The sequence below is a fragment of the Boleophthalmus pectinirostris genome, unplaced genomic scaffold, assembly GCF_026225935.1.
Source record: "Boleophthalmus pectinirostris isolate CB_2022bp ecotype Guang Dong unplaced genomic scaffold, ASM2622593v1 HiC_scaffold_16, whole genome shotgun sequence".
Taxonomy (NCBI): Eukaryota; Metazoa; Chordata; class Actinopteri; order Gobiiformes; family Gobiidae; genus Boleophthalmus; species Boleophthalmus pectinirostris.
This window is the reverse complement of record NW_026571095.1, coordinates 28,611,222-28,628,413: the sequence shown is the minus strand read 5'-3', so window position 1 is coordinate 28,628,413 and position 17,192 is coordinate 28,611,222. Positions and strand designations below refer to the sequence as shown.

Below are 17,192 nucleotides of genomic sequence, written 5' to 3'. Positions count from 1 at the left end.
TTGTGGTTCAATCCTAGTTTAGACCTGATTTAGTCCTGTTTAACTCCTGTTTTAGTCTATGGTTTTGGCCTAGTTTCAGACCTGCTCTGGTCCTGGTTCAGTTCCCGGTTTAGTCTGCGGGCTTAAACTTGTGGACTGTAAATGCAAACAGGAGCTGGTATCTCCGTGTGACGTATGTGGATGTAAATTGTGGAGCAAACAGCCTCGAGGTGAGTCAACATTATCTCAATCAAACAGAGATCTCGTGTAATGGGCCCAAACAGACTTTAAGCCTCTGCTGTCGATGAAATGTTCATAAATATTCATACTGTAAGATTACGGACCAAGAAAATAATGAAAACTAAATCTGAAAACGTTTTATTGTCATTGTACCGAGTTTCAATATTTGCCTTAGTATAAATTATTATCTGATTTTCTGAACTTTTGTGGGTTTAATTGTGGTTCAATCTTTGTTCAGACTTGATTTCACCCTGGTTAAGTTCTTGGTTTAGTCCTGGTTTAGGCTATGGTTTCAGTCCTAGTTTGGACCTGATTTAGTCCTAGTTTAATCCAGGTTTAGTCCTTGTTTAGAGTTGATTTAGTCCTGGTTTAGTCCTTGTTTAGACTTGATTTAGTCCTGGTTTAGTCCTAGTTTAGTCCTAGTTTAATTTATTTACTTGTTTAGTCCTGGTTTAGTTCTTAGTTTAGTCCTTAGTTTAGACTTGATTTAGTCCTGGTTTAGTCCTGGTTTAGTCCTGTTTACTTGATTTAGGTTTAGTCCTAGGGTTTAGTCCTTGTTTAGACTTGATTTAGTCCTGGTTTTAGTCCTTGTTTTAGACTTGATTTATTTAGTCCTGGTTTAGTCCTTGTTTAGTCCTAGTTTAGTCCTAGTTTAATCCAGGTTTAGTCCTTGTTTAGACTTGATTTAGTCCTGGTTTAGTCCTAGTTTAGTCCTAGTTTAATCCAGGTTTAGTCCTTGTTTAGACTTGATTTATTTCTGGTTTAGTCCTAGTTTAGACTTGATTTAGTCCTGGTTTAGTCCTTGTTTAGACTTGATTTATTCCTGGTTAAATTGATGATTTAGTCCTTATTTAGACCTGATTTAGTCCTGGTTAAGTTCCTGGTTTAGACTATGGTTTCAGTCCTAGTTTGGACCTGATTTAGTCCTGTTTCAGTCTGGGGTTAGACCCGATTTAGTCCTGGTTAAGTTCCTAGTTTAGTCCTGGTTAGGAAGATGGTTTCAGTCCTAGTTTGGACCTGATTTAGTCCTGATTTAGTCCTTGTTCATATCTGATTTAGTCGTGGTTTAGTCCAGGTTTAGACTACGGGTTTAGTCCTGTTTACGCTGTGCTTTTAGTCCTAGTTTAGACCTGATTTAGTACTGGTGTAGTCCTTGTTTAGTTCTGGTTTAGACCTGATTTAGTCTTGGTTCAGTCCTGGTTTAGACCTGATTTAGTTCTGGCTCAGTTCCTGGTTCAGACTTTGGGTTTAATCCTGTTTTAAACCAGGTGAATTTGGTGTTGGAAGCCTTCAAAACTACAACACAAAGTTTACACACCTGACCACAGATTTTCTCAGTAATACCAGCTGCGTTTGTCTCGACTTCTGTAGTTTTTTTATGGATTAGTCTCAGATTTTTGACTTTTGACCGACCCGCTTCCCGTTGTCTTTCAGCTTGACGCGGACCGTGATGAGGAGGAGGTCTTCTGCGACATCAGACAAACTTTGGACAACAAACTCTTCGCTTCTTCAGAACCTGCAGCCGGTGAGTTTACACACTGAACCTCTACTTTTTCACAACTCATTTTTATTTTAGTGTTTCTTTACTGTAATGAAGTGAGTCTGTGAGTTTATTAATCAAGATGAATCAGAACTGAAGCAAACTGGCGAAACGTATTCCCTTTTAAACCTTTGTTCATGCGGGCTCGCCTCTCCGTAGATCTGACCTGTGGCTTAGCCTGGTCACCTGATTATTACCTGGTTCCCGAAGAATTGACCAGGTTTTGTGTTCACCCTGTGTGTCCATGTGTCTGTCCACCCACGATAATTCCACCATTTATGGACCGATTTTCACCAAATTTAATACGTGGGTCAAGCCCCCGTGCCCGATGCCGCAAAAAAAAGTTTGGCGATGATCCGAGGTCATTTGAGGTCACACGGGTCAATTAAAAGGCCACGCCATTATAAAGGATTGGCAGTTTCGGCAATTTCTGAGCCGTCTGCGGGCTAAAATATTCACCAAATCATCACAGAAGTTGGCTCACACATAACCGGGGTTTGGGCTGGGCTCCTCATAAGCTGCTTAAGTGGTGATGAACTGGCCCCACCGATGTCTCATGGGGGACCAGGTTGCTATTTCTGATTGAGCTTGTTTATACTGTGGAACATTCATTTATAGAGACTAGGGATGGGCATTCGATGAAATTTTCTTAATCGATCGTCGGAAGAATTAACGATCGATTATCGATTAGTCATTAACGTTTTTATATTAAAATGATCATCATTATTATTACTATCTGCACTACTAATCTGCATAAATACATTCAACTTTACGACATATAAACCGTAACGACTCTAGAGCCACATCAGCCTGTTTGACATTATAATGTGTTTAATTCAGTTTTGCGCAACTCTCACAGAAACAAAACTTAAAACCGCATCGCTAATTTGCATAAACTCAGCGAAGATAAAACTACAGCTCTTGTGTCGCTGATGCTGGTTCAACTTCTGTTGGATTAAAAGACATGACTCAGGTGAATACAGGTTAGTGTGACCAGATTTGCGTTTTTCAAAACCAGGACACCGTACGGGGGGAGGGAGGTTGGGACTCGTCATCGACATTGCGCGACTCTCACCTGGTAAAACTTTTTCCCACTGGACACCGAAACATATGTGCTGCTTTGTTCACTGTGCACATGGACTCACACTTGTCCCGAACGCAACAGAAAGCGTGGAATTTCTTGTACAAATCATCGTTAAATACACATTTGTGCTTCGGCACGTTGCAGACTGACCCACTGTTTGTGTTTGCTCGCTCCTTCTGAGTGCAGAGCTACATGTATGGACCCCTGTTTGGTCACGCTACGCACAGCAACCTACATTCGGTTTGTCGATTAAAATTAACGTAATCGATGAAATTCTTAATGATCAATTATCGATTAATCGATTAATCATGCTCATCCCTAATAGAGACCCAAAATAGTACATAGTTGGAACAGTTACGTTATGAGAAAGCTTTAATTCCGAATACTAATAATTTAATTCTGAATAAAAATGTATTCGTCTTTAAAAAGTCCATGTAAACACTTAATTCCTAGTGAAAATGATTATTCAGAATCAAACTTAATTCTAAAGTAAGTGCACCCACTTTCTTCAGAATTAAGTTTGATTCTGAATAATCATTTTCAGTAGGAATTAAGTTTATTCCGATTTTAAAGCCGAATTCATTTATTCCTTGATCATGTAAATGTTTATTCTTCTTAAAAATAATTCCAGTTGTTCAGCGCATGATGCAATCTGGACGATCCGGCTCCACCAGTCCTCGCTTCAGACTTTCATCCATTGCTCTTTGGATTTGCGAGCGGGATGAGGGAGTGGGCTGAGTTAGAGCAGCTGTTGACTCAGTTTGTCTTCCTCCTCCCTTGTCCGACACTCTTCCCTTCTTAAGCGTGATGAGAGAATTATCATTGGAACCACAGCGAAAAAAGTTTGGATCATGTTTGTGTCCGTGGCATAACGACAAACCGAGATGACAGAAAAGCCGATAGCAGCTGAAGTGTGTGTTTTCTTCCGGTCGACATAAAAATGTTCGCGTCCCTGTCCAATCCGTACCTTTCCAGACCCCCAGACGTTGAGCGGAATTAAATAAAGGCGATTTCACTACTGTAAAGTCATGGAAAATTCACTTTAGTTCATAAAAAAGTAATGGAAAAGTTTTGAAACTCCACGTCTGTTTTTGATGAAGAAACATTTTGACATTGACTATAAAATTGCGTAACATGGGCCCTTGAATATGTAAGAAAGATCACACGATATGGGACTTAAATGTCTGATACTTCCATGTCTGATTGCTCATTATGGCAAAACACATGGGAATCTTTATGTACTTTTACCAGCTTGTCCCTTGTGCTTAAACATTACGCTTATATTACTCAGACGATCTATAGACTCAGAGACCGGACTGTACTGTACTTCTTCTGCAGTACACAAGGATGATGGAGGAGAGGACAGTCTGAGCTCATGTGTTTTTTAGAGAAATAATAATGACAGATGGAGCTACTTTATAGATGATTCACTATGTAGACAGTATAAAGAAGTGGACTGAGGGAGTGTGACGCCACCTACAGCGTTCAGACAAATGAAGCTCATCGAGGCTTGCAGTGATTATGGATCATCTGTAACCAGGGACAATATTGGCTCTATTTATTCTTACGTCACAAACTTCTGGTGTAAGTCCCGACACTGGGCTCTTCCGACCGACTGTGATCAGGATCAGAATCATGGAGAATGGATTAATATGAACATTTTAAGACCAAAATGACAGTGGCTCACAGCAGCAGCAGCAGTTACAGAGAGAGGGGCCACGATATTCCAGTTTAAAGCTGGATGTACACTGTGCGATTTTTGGCTTTTTTTGAGCAGATTTTTCACTCGTTGGGATCGGGCCAAGTTTTCACTTAATCGTGTGTCGTGCTTTGTGTAGTAACATGGAGTAACGAGGGGCGTCGAACTCAAATTCACAGAGGACCAAAATTAAAAACTGGGACTAAGTCATGGGCCAAAGTAAATATTTATTGAAAAATGTCAACATCTGAATGTTTTCTCTTCTTTTGAGATATGTAATGTTAAACCTTTTCTTATTAAAATAAATGTATAATAATAGTTTTGCTTAAACATTGAATCCAGAACAAACATAATATAAAATAATAACATTTTAAATTAATAATATCACTATAGTTTATCTGTAGCCGGTGGGCAGCTCTAATACATATTTGATATGATCTGGCAGGCCAAATATAATAATATCGTGGGCCAAATTTGGTCCCTGGGCCTGAGTTTGACATGTCTGGATTAATACCTCATGACCAGCTCCCGAGCAGCAATTGTAGGTTACAAGAATATCAAACCTGTTTGAAATCCAGTCAGCTTTTGTGAGATTTTCGCTCTGTTGAAGTCGTTTGTATAGTGTGAGAACATGAATCGTGGGTTGTGAACTTTTAAACCCTGCGATTTGGTCGTTCAGTTTGAGCACAGTGTATATCCGACATTAGTCAATTGGAGCCAGAGTCAGAAGGACCCGGAAGAGCACATTAGTTATGTTCATTTATATATACAGTCGATGGTAAAATCAGGTAACATGGCACACGGTCCAGTCCAATCTGTCAAAGTCTTTCCTTGTTAAATAGGCGCAAACTTTAAAACTTCATTACAGCCAAACAAACCTGCTTCACAAAATGTCACTCTTCACAGCGTCTAACTCATTTCAATTACACACCTCCATGGCTGCAGGTATCAGAGCATATGACCACCGACGGAAGCCCAGCTGGGACATGCCGTCTTCTGCACAAAATTAACGGGCAAAAACAGGCCATGATTTATAAACTTACCTACATCATTTTCACCATGACCTCTTTACAGTTGCCACTTGTATATAGGCTCTTCATTTATGCTTTTCTCATCTGACCTATTTTAGTTTTGTTTTCAGCTTGTTTTCTCATTATGGACAGAACAAATGAAGCACTTGAGAAATGTGAATACTGTACTAACAGAGCCATATGTTTTATGTGAACACAACAAACATATGGCTCATATGTTTGTACTGTCACCACAGAATGAGTCTGGTGATTATGGATTTAAAAACCATATGAGACATCTGTATTTCTGCCTGTGAAGTAATTAAAATGCTCACAGTGCATTCCTGAATTTTGCTAAAAGAAGACTTTGGACTAATGGATCAATGAAACAAAATACAACTCCAGGTTTGTTTTTGATTAGGGGTCAACAATTAAAGCTCACTAGGGATGGGCATGATTTTGTCGACTAATCGATAATTAAGAATTTCATCGATCAGGTTCATTTTGTGTTGCTGTGAGGAGACGAGGCTGTTTCTGACACAAACACTGGAGCTGTGGCCTCACAGTCCCACATTTGGACTCTGGCTCCTTGGAGACACTGAACCTCTCAGTGAGTGTGTTTACAGCACATCAGTGTCCCGGTTTGATCGGGGTTTTTGAGTTTCCCGGTTTCATCATGGTGCATGTAAACGCAGTATCCCAGTTACTGCAACATAAAGCTGAGTGTGCATCCAAAAGACAAACACTTTTCAGTCTTTTCATCACAACTTTAGCCAAAATAAATAAAGTGACCAACATAACTGAAGTGAGTGAAATGATGTTAAAGAGCTGCACACATCTGATCTCTGAAAACATGAACCATCTTCAGCGCGACACACACACAGAACAGACTCACCACCATCATCAACATCATCTGTCACAGAGAAAACACTCATATTCCACTGAGTCGTGTCCTTTAGTCCCACAGAAGCTGAACTGCATCAGCGCACAAGGAAAGAGCTGTTTTTTCAGCACTTATGTTTATGCAAATTAGCCATGTGCTTTTTAAGTTTGTTTCAAACTATTTTGTTTTCAAACACATTCAACAAATGTGTCAAAGCTGCATTAAACACATTATAATCTCAAACGGGCTGATGTGGCTCTAGAGTGGTTATGGTTTATATGTTGTAAAGTTGAGTTTATTTATGCAGATTAGTAATAGTAGTAATAATGATGAGAATGTTAATATAAAAACGTTAATAATTAATCAAAAATTGATCGTTAATTGTCCCAACATTAAGAAAAATGCCCATTCCTAAAACTCACCAAATTCAATTTTGTGTAATGTGTCATTCAAAGGTGCACTGTGTAACTTTTCTTGTAACGTGCCCACCAGTTACTTGTCTCCATTGAGATGTTATGACTTTACCTCCAATATTCCATAGTATGGCATTAAACTTTTCAATCTCCATAGAAACAATCAGGAAACGTCTCCAGGTAAACCACAATTTACAGGTGAGATCTGTGAAGAGGTGACACCACTCAATCAGAGCAAAAAAAAACACCCATAATCAAATAAATAGATCTTATATCAGTTTAAAACTATATTGTGGAACATTACAGGCAAAGCAACAGCGTCTCTATGGCCGCAGATCCCCAACATGAAAAGTTACACAATGCACCTTTAAGTAAAACACTCCCCGTTTCTTCATACTTTACTTCACTTGTAGTGGTTTGCAGAATCACAATTAGACATATTTTTGTGTCGTTTAGTTTCTTCCCCTGCATTCCAAACTAAATGATGCAATGAAATGCAACACACACCTTTTCAAAAATATTATAATTTTGTTTTTCCAAATTGTCCTTGATTCAGATGGTTCAAATACCTGCACGTAGTTTCTCAGATGGGTAGAAAAGCAAAACTATTCCTGGGTCAAATAACAAGGTTGGCTCTAGCGTCGTCGTCAAACTGAAATGTCAAACTTGATTTCAACACTGAAGAAGAGGCGAGAAACTGAATACTGATTCCAATACAACAAAAACACTCTTTCTTTAGACAATAGAATGTGATTTTCAACATTAAATCAGTACTTTCTTTTATTTTACCATGTGGTCTTATATCTGTGTAATCCCTCAGTGGGTATTCAATTCAATATTCTTAATTGATCGTCGAGAGAAATAACCCACGATAGGTGAAATCTGCGAAGTAGTCAACGTTATATTTTACAATTATTATATCTGTTTTAAGGCTGTAAAACTCCTCACCACAAACTTTATACACTTTTCTTAACCAGGACAGTTACAACCGTTTGGCATCCTTCTTAAAACTTATTTCTGCTGTCATCCTTTTGTTATTTTCCTCCTTCTTTATGTAATGAACCGAAGATTAATTTATTCCACAATGGAGTCCTGTTTTGGAGACCCACACCTGCGCAGTACAACACCGCACCCGCCCGTTAACCCGAGATTATGTCAAACTTTTGCGCTGCACATGCCACGGACTGAATCAAGACTAAACCAGGAATAACCCAGGACTGAACTAGGACTAAAACAGGGCTAAACCAGAACTGAACCAGGACTCACAATCGGGGCAGGCTCAGAGGTGACCGCAGGAGAAAGGACCGACGGAGAGCTCCACACCTCACGGTAAGCGCGACAATTGCCTGATCGCGCTGCACTTCAGAATCACACTGCTCACGATCGAACATTTATGTAAATTTGTCAAACTGAACACATTCTGTACTGTACAGGACACACGACACGGAGGAGATTGATTGACAACGATCTACAATCCCTCAGCCAATCAGGACGCAGGGGGAGGAACACAATACACGCTCATACGCTATAAATAAAAAAAGCAAAGCAAAATTGCACAAAAAAAAATCTGCGAGACCGCGAAAGGTGAACCACAATATAGCGAAGGATGACGATGTTGTGATGAAAAGACTGAAAAGTGTTTGTCTTTTGGACACATACACACTCAACTTTATGTTGCAGTAACCGGGATACTGCGTTTACATGCACCATGATGAAACCTGAAACTCAAAAAACCTGATCATAGCTGGACACTGATGTGCTGTAAACACACTCACTGAGAGGTACAGCGTCTCCAAGGAGCCAGAGTCCAAACGTGGGACTGTGAGGTACAAGCTCCAGTGTTTTTGCTGTCAGATGCAGCCTCGTCTCCTTACACTACACACAGCAACCTTCATTCAGTTTGTTGATTAAAAATGAACGTGATCGACGAAATTCTTAATGATCAGTTATCGATTAGTCGACTAATCGTGCCCATCCCTAGTCCAGGTAGGTTCCATAGTGGTCCATGGGCATGTGTGTGGCTATTTTTTTTTTGTATTGATACCTGACCTAGTTTTGATACTAGTTTTAGTATCTATTAGTATTTAATTTCGATACTTTGGACAACCTTAGTCAGCATACTAAAAACTAAAATCTAATGCTAAGTTACAATTACTTGAATTAAGAAGGTTTTATCATGATTTGAGTAACTTTATCTACCAATGGAACAAGACTTTGTACCTTATTTTCCGGGCTATTAGACGCGCTCTTAAGCCTCAACCCCATCAAAAAATGACTGCACGCCCCACAATCCAGAGCGCCCTATACACGAATCCACTCAGGTGTCCCAGCACAACTTCAGGAAACTACAAAGCCGCACCACCCGCAGCGCACGCAAACACACACGGAGCAGACAGCGACCGCACAGCGAAAAACACCCGCAGACACACTCATCACTCCACGCCGACGAGGAACACGGAGGAACGAACCGAAAAAGCGAGTGCAATGTGCCACTTCTAGACACGACTGAACAACTGAGTCACTGCGAACACGCCGACAATCCAGCGGTCCCAGACAGCACCCTCCCTACACGCCACAACTGAACAAAGCCCAGAGTCACCGTGAACGAACAAACAAAGTCCCACTGACCCATCCAAACTGTTGTGTTTCATTTAAAGTCCGGTGCGGTTTATTTGTGAAAAAAGTTTGAAAATAGACCATTCAATGACAGTGCGTCTTATAATGCAGAGCACCTAAAAGTGTGGAAAATACGGTACTTAAAATATGAAAATACATCTTGCTACTCAACTCTTTGCACTTAAAATAAGAAACAAAATTGAATGTTGCTTGAATTAAGAAAACTACACTTATTCCATTGGTGGATCGTTTTACCTGTTACTCAAATAAAGTAAAATGTTCTTAATCTAAAGGTGCACTGTAAAGGTGTAACTTTCTGGTTGAGGGTCTGTCTCCTGCTCGTTTCCATGGAGATGTGCCTGAAATGTTCCGCAGTACGGCCAACGAGACTTGCAAGCCAAATCACAGGTTACGTTTGTAGATTTTTTGTCATGTACAGATATTTTTGAGCAATAAATATAACACGTGTAGTCGAATAAAGCCTGAACAGTTTAAACCAATAGCATTAACATCACCATGGAGACAAACCTCATCCAGAAAAGTTCCAGAGTGCACCTTAAAGTCATTTGAACGTACCTGGATATTGCTTTTCGCAGAGCAGCATCACGTCAAGGCGGCAGACTGCTTGTGTGTGGTAATGTTGGCCTATTTCTTATGCAAGCGCTGTAGCCCGGTGCCAGTGAATCGTAGGTGTGCTCACAGTCGAAGTGATAGGGAACATAGAGAGGAGGTGTTTGGCACAAATATCAGAATAAATGAATATGCAAAAGTCGTTTAATGTGGAGGTGATGATGAATGGGGTTGAATGCGTTATGTAATCGACTGATACATGTCCAGATGTGTAAAAGAGCTGTTTCACGTAAAATCTTTAGCAGCAAATGAGAGGAGCTATTCGTTTTGATTATTGTTTTTACAGCTAAAATGAAAAGCAGATACTGAAACTTCACATAAATGCATGCTTTTGTCGTATTCCTAGAAAATCAGATACTAATCGGTACTAAAACAACATTGCAAAAAGTAGTATCTAAGTTCAAATTTCTCATATTAGGAGGATTTAAACATGCCCTGTGTCATTTTTTGGTAGAGGATCCTTTGTTTTCAATTGCACGACCTAACTCATTTCCATCTAACCTGAAGTAGTGCAAATAAGCTGCTTTATAGTTTCAAATAAATCCACACACAAAACATAAACTCCAAGATTGTATTAAAATAGATCTTCTCAGCTGAACGAACAGAACAGATACAGAGATTTCCTGTTTAATGTTTGCATTTGTGCTTATGTGTTGGATATATTTATGATGAATGAGTTCATTTTCTTACACGGTTTTGTACTTTCTGTCACCTTCTTGATTTGGGGCAGATAAAGTCAAAACACAAGGTCTATATATTATCTGTATATTTGAGTCCTCCTTCTAGGAAATAAAAAAGTCTCAAGTCTCAAGTGTCGTCCATTTGTTTATGTTTATGTATGAAAATAGAGGCGAGAAATCAACATTATTAATATTGCGCCTTATAATCCGGTGCGCTTCGTAGTCTGAAAAATACGGTAATGTTGGTCCATTAGTCTGTCTACATCTCCAAAGTTCAAAATTCTCTGTTCCACCTTGTGATGTCATGTAGGAGTACAGCTCCTTTTACCTTTTGTTCAGTACAAATTGGCAATTCCAGGGCTGAAATCATCCAAATGATTCTAGTGAATGTGGACGGAGTTTTAAAACTTTTGTATTACCACGTGACATCACAAGGTGGAACTGAGTTTTTTCTGTTTCAAAGAAGAAGGATTTGTGTGTTAAACATGTGCGAATGAAACAAAACACAACTCCAGGTCTGTTTGTGATGATGCTTTTCGCTACATCACGAATACCTGAACACTTTTTCTTCCGGTTCTTGTATTTTTTTAAACTTAATCTTTGAATTTCGAAACATAGATGATTATAACACTCTTTATTTAGACAATAGAATGTGATTTTCAGCATTAAATTATAGTACCTGTCTTTTAAACCTGTTCCGATGCAGCTCGAGATCATTCTAAAGTGATTCAGGAAAAGTTCATTGAAAGTTCACGTTTGATTTTTGACACTTTTGACAACCCATCTTCAGACATAGTTCTTATTTTGTTGTTTGGTGAAATGGAGTTTTGGATGCCCTCCCTCCCTGCCTTCCTCCTGCTGTGCTTTGAGGTCTAATTGGGCACTTTGACGTGACTTTTGGAGGCAGTGATCGTGAAATAAGGCTCCCAGACGTGATATAGTGGTTTTGAAGGCTGGGGGTTCACACTGGACTTTGGACAGAAATACTAAACCTCAAACTTTATGTTGTGTTTTCTTTGTCTTCTTCTTTTACTTTTACTTTTACTTCTACTTCTCCTTCTTTCTTTCTTCTTCTTCTTCTCCTTCCTTCTCCTCCTCCTTCTATTTCTTCTGATTCTTCTTCTTCCTTCTCCTCCTTCTTGTTCTTGTTCTTCTTCTCCTTCCTTCTTCTTCCTTCTCTTTCTCCTTCTTCATTCTCCACTTTCTTCCACCTCCTCCTCCTTCCTTCTTCCTTCTGCTCCTTCTTCTTCCTTCTCTTTCTCCTTCTTCTTTCTCCTTCTTCATTCTCCCTCTTCCTTCTTCTTCCTTCTCTTTCTCCTTCTTCTTTCTCCTTCTTCATTCTCCCTCTTCCTTCTTCTTCCTTCTCCTTCTTCTTCTCCTCGTCCTTCCTCTCTTTCTTCCTCCTCCTTCTTCCTTCTGCTTCTCTTCTCCTCCTTCGTCCTTCTGCACTTTCTTCCATCTCCTCCTTCTTAGTCACCTTCTCCTTCTTTTTCTTCTTACTCCTTCTTCATTCTCCCTCTTTTTCCTTCTCCTACTTCTTCTCCTCATCCTTCTTCTCTTTCTTCCTCCTCCTTCTTCTTCCTTCTCCTTCTTCTTTGAACTCCTCTCCTTCCTTCTCCTTCTTTTCCTCCTCCCATCTTCTTCCTCTTCTTTTTCTTCTCCTTCTCCTCCTTCCACTTGTGTTCATTCATAGTTTTGATGTCTTCATTGAGAATCTACAATCTAAATAATCATGGAAATAAAAAAGAAACCGTCCAGACTTGTGTAATTCATCAGAAGCGTGGCTGCTGTGGATCACGACGGTGTTTTGCGCTTTTAACTCTCCAGACGTGTTCGTTCAGCAGCTGTCTGTGCTTGAAACGAAGTGAAAAATAACAACGAGAACTGTCTAAAAGCTCACCTCCAAACCGTCTGCAGAGTGTTTGGTTTTGTTAAAGATCAGCCTTCAGTCTTTGCCGGTAAATGCCACGTGCTGCTGTACTCACCTCCTGCTATTCTGTGCCCTTCACATTTGCTTGTATCTCCGTGCTGCTTATGCCACGAGTCTGTGTTGGTGGTGAGGTGACGCTTTATGGAGTCTTAGTCAGTGTCTGAATGTCCATCGGAGCCCCTCAGTCACTACATACTCCTGCTGTCTTTAGTAGATTCTGTAGGTGTAGTGTAAGGGCACTACTGTCTATAGTTTGGCCAAATGTCAGAGATACTACTTGCTTAAATAAATATGAATCAAAAGCGAGTCATTAATATTGCGTAAGAAAGCTTTCAGAAATATTTGTGTTGATAGGATAGAAATCTGTGGCCTCATTCATCAACCGGTTTCACTTTGTGGAAACTGTCTGACCTCGCAGCATTAGGATTCGTTCTCTCGATAATAGACGGGTACTTTTTTTATTTAACCGATCGCTGCTATTTGGTCATGACGGATGTAATGCGCCAAATCCCGTAGGAAGAAGGGCAATAACGTTTTTCCCCTTGATAAAATTCACCAAACATTCTCTTTGTTTCGGCTTTAAATCCTCGATCTCGGGAATCGTTGCCAACACAGAATGTCTGTCTTCGTCTACATCCATCTCGACCGCTTTGTTTACTGTTGTGCTGTTCCACAAAAGGAACCCAGACAGGCGTGACGAGTTTGACGTCATGGCTTCACAGCTCTTCGTTGATTGGCCGGTGCGCGATCTACAACTTCGGGGGTTCATGCAAACCGTCTAGTGTATTCCGATTCCTGACCTAGTCGCTGGAGAGAAATGAAATTGAGCAGAGGCAGTAGGTGGCGCCAGACTGGCTAAGAAATCTGTGCATATTTGTCTGTCGTTGAGCATAAAATACATATGCATAAACTCTCAAATGAGTCCAGTCGTACATAAAATGTGTGGTGTGTATTTTGTCCATCAGAATATGAATTGTAAAGTTACGACATCAAGAATTACAGTCACAAAATGAAAATGCAGGATAACGCTTTCTTCATTACAAATACGAATTTACAGACGTGACTCTACTGTCAAACGTAAGTCATCACTTCACAGGCATTATTATTTAGCAGAAGCAACATCGATCGAGGACTGAACCTTGTTGGAGTTCATATACAATTTTCGTGTAACAAGAAGAACGTTTGTGTTCGTTTGTTGTGGCTTTCTTCCAGTTTCCGCCTACTTCAGCGCAGAATTGTGTTGTTAATGATGACGTGTAGGTCGGATGAATGCAACCTGACCTTTCAGACTGAAGTCGCATGTCAAAAGATCTGATATGTATCGGTTTAAGGAGCACATATCCAAGTGGTCTGGGTCTTATTTGAAAAAATCAGATCTGTGTCGTTCAGACTGTCATTAAAAGATCAGATACAGGTCGCAAAGGGGCGAAACATCAGATTTGGATCACTTCAGAGTGCAGTCTGAAGGTAGACTAAGGCTACCTTTGCATAAATAGTAGTTTTTGCATGAGCTCCCCCCTGCAAGTGTAGTGTTGTGAGTGCAGTTTGGGTCAGATACACAGTTATATGTAGTATTTCTGAGAGGTTTTGTCACGCCCTCTTTTCAGTCGACCGATCGATAAGCAGAACACGTCTACCTTTAGTCCACCTAGAATTTCTTTAGCCCCAAAAACCAAGACAAGCCAATCTGAACATGAGCTCCTCCAATCACCATCAGTCACACAAAGCAGAGTGGGTGACGTGTCTTGCCCAAGGACACAGCCAACCAAACTGCCAACCTCTGCTGGGCTCTAAGCATGTGGTATATGAAGAAAAACAAATAATATAGCCATTTTGACTTTCGTATGTGTCATTATCTCTACCCACAGAGCAATGTTTGAAATGTGTATTTGCTGTAGTTTTTACTTAAAGGTCCTTATTGCAGAAAATTTACTCTCGTGAGCATTTTAGCCAATGTTTTTACCTCATCAAAAACATATCTGGACAATGTAAAACACCACTCCAGGTCTGTTTATGATGAGGAAACAACATAACAACATAGACGAGAATACAGCGTAATATGGGCTCTTTCCAGTATTTGAGGCCAAGAATAAATGTACAGAACATACATTATTTATGCTTCATTACTGTCCATGCTTCATAGAAAACATCATGCACACATGGCGATGCATTCATGTGCCCAATCAGAAATATGTTCTTTTATTTATAAGTCTGTTTGTGCTTTAAGCAGCCCGAGGGAGTCATGCCCAACTGGATGGAAAATACTGCATATTTCCAAACATAATAACTTATATTGTGTTATTATTTACAAAAAAATAGGGTTGGTAAGAAAATGATTTGTTTTGTGTATAGACTTGTGGCAGCTGTGTTATATTATTGTTAAAGGGCCCATATTACGATATTTTCTGATCTGTTTTAATGTTGTTTCCTCAGCAGTAATACAGGAAGTGCTCCATCATGTTTTTAAACTCCATACACCTTTATTACAATTATGTCATTTACTACAAACTCCACAGCCCTTTCCTTAACACAAAATGAGCTGTATAGTCACGCTTTGTGCAGTCATCTCTTCCCATTAAAGTGTTTTTAATATAAAGCTTTGTGTGTATTTTTAGGCAGCAGATCGACCAAAGCAAAATATTGGCCTTTGCTGGAGATTTAATATCATCCCATGTTACGGCCGCAGGCCTTAGGTCTAATTTGTTTGTGTGATTGTTGCCGACTTCTCTGATTCCTGCTATGGGAGCCCTGGTCCGTGATTGGTGGGGCAGGTCGACGCCCACGTCACCTGCAGCCACCGCCCCCTATTTAAGGAGATGACCAGCACCTGTTCGGGGCTGCTGGCCTTGGTGGACAGTCTGACATTTTGGTTTTGTGTGTGTAGTTTAGTTTAGTTCTGTTTTGTGCCTTTTTTGATTTGGTCACTCGATTCTGTTTGTGGGCTTATGTGGTTTCATTTGGGGAACTTGTGTTTTAGTTTAGTGTGTGTCCCTAAGTTTTACCACTCGTTTTTGTGTAAGCCTGCGTGACCCCTTTTCTGGCACAAAACTCTGTTTATTCTGTTGTTCTGTTTCTTAGGTTAGGTTGCTTTCTGTATATTTTTAGTCTGTTTTGTTACTTTACCTTTTATCTTCCTGTTAATTAAAAAGCTCTAAAAAGTAGATTTTGCTAAATAGGTTCCCTTAAAACAGATTTAACCCTTCCAGACTCACAGTATCGTAAACAATACCTGGGAATATGTTTTATATAACCATGCATAACTTTCCAACCATAAACGATAGAAACTTACTTTTTTTCCTTGAGAATCTGACAGTTGCAACTTTCTGAGCATATTTCAATTTCAATTCTCTCCAGTGACGAGGTCAGGAATCTGAATACACTTGACGGTTTCCAAGAACCCCAGAAGTGCGAGTTCGGGCATCAGCCAATCAGTGAAGAGCCAGACATTCTGTGTTGGCGACAATTCCCAGATCGAGGATTTAAAACCGGAACAAAGAGAATGTTTGGCGAATTTTATCAAGGAGAAAGACGTTATTGCCCTTCTTCCTACGGTATTTGGGAGAAGCTTAATATACCAGTTAGCCCCGTTAGCGGTACATTACATACGTCACAACCAAATAGCAGTGATTGGTTAAATGAAAAAAAGTACCCGCCTGCTGTCGAGCAAACGAATCCTAATGCTGCGAGGTCAGACAGTTTCCATGAAGTGAAACCGGCTGATGAATCAGGGTAACACACACGCTGCTTGATGACATAGGGAAAACAAGTGTCCAATAGGAACTTTGTTTTCCACCAAACACATGCGCTCCATCCATTTTGATTGGCCCAAACTTTGCCGAAGAGTGTAGTGAGTCAAAATGATCGATGCTCTGAGCTTCTGTGTTTGTAACAATTGAAAAATCTGCTTCAAGTGCAGTTATTTCACAAATAAATTTCAAGTTATGTATCTTGGTCTGTGTGATTGCGCATCCCGTATTATTTTTATTTGAAAGGTTTATTTCAGTCAAAATGTACAAATACAAATGTAATAAACACCATGGAAATGCAGGAAGTGATGTGGCTCTGTGTGATTGCACTTTTTTTTTTTTTGGGGGGGGGGGGGGGGTATTTACAGACTTCATATTTTCCACTTATGTAGCTAAGGCCCTAAAATTAAAGATGTTTGCTTTGTGTTTTGTATGAAAGAGTGCGAATTTTCTTTTTTTCATTTTTATTTCTGGTCCTATAGCATTTATTACAGCCGTATGACACAACTACAGCCTGCAGCTTGTGAAATAACAGGTTGTACTGAAAAAAGGGATGTATAACACTTCATTACGGGATAAAATTGGGAGTTTTAATATCAAAATTAAGAAAAAAAAATCCAGGCGAGGACAAATGTACTAAAATTTCCCTTAGGTCTGGAAGAGTTAAGTATAGTCTACCTTACACCTCTATTATACTGTCCCTGTCCTCAGAGGAGTCCCCCGTGCAGGCAGCAGGAGCAGT

General features: G+C 39.9%; 1 protein-coding gene across 1 annotated transcript in view; it reads left to right on the top strand.

Annotated features, from left to right (window-relative positions):
* LOC110174899 (adenylate kinase isoenzyme 5) overlaps window positions 1–17,192 on the top strand; it is a 262,298-nt gene that overhangs the window by 147,766 nt on the left and 97,340 nt on the right. Inside the window, exon 6 of the mRNA XM_020941015.2 lies at window positions 1,654–1,744. Within this exon, the coding sequence (XP_020796674.2) occupies window positions 1,654–1,744 (91 nt within the window). The remainder of the gene's footprint in view (window positions 1–1,653; window positions 1,745–17,192) is intronic.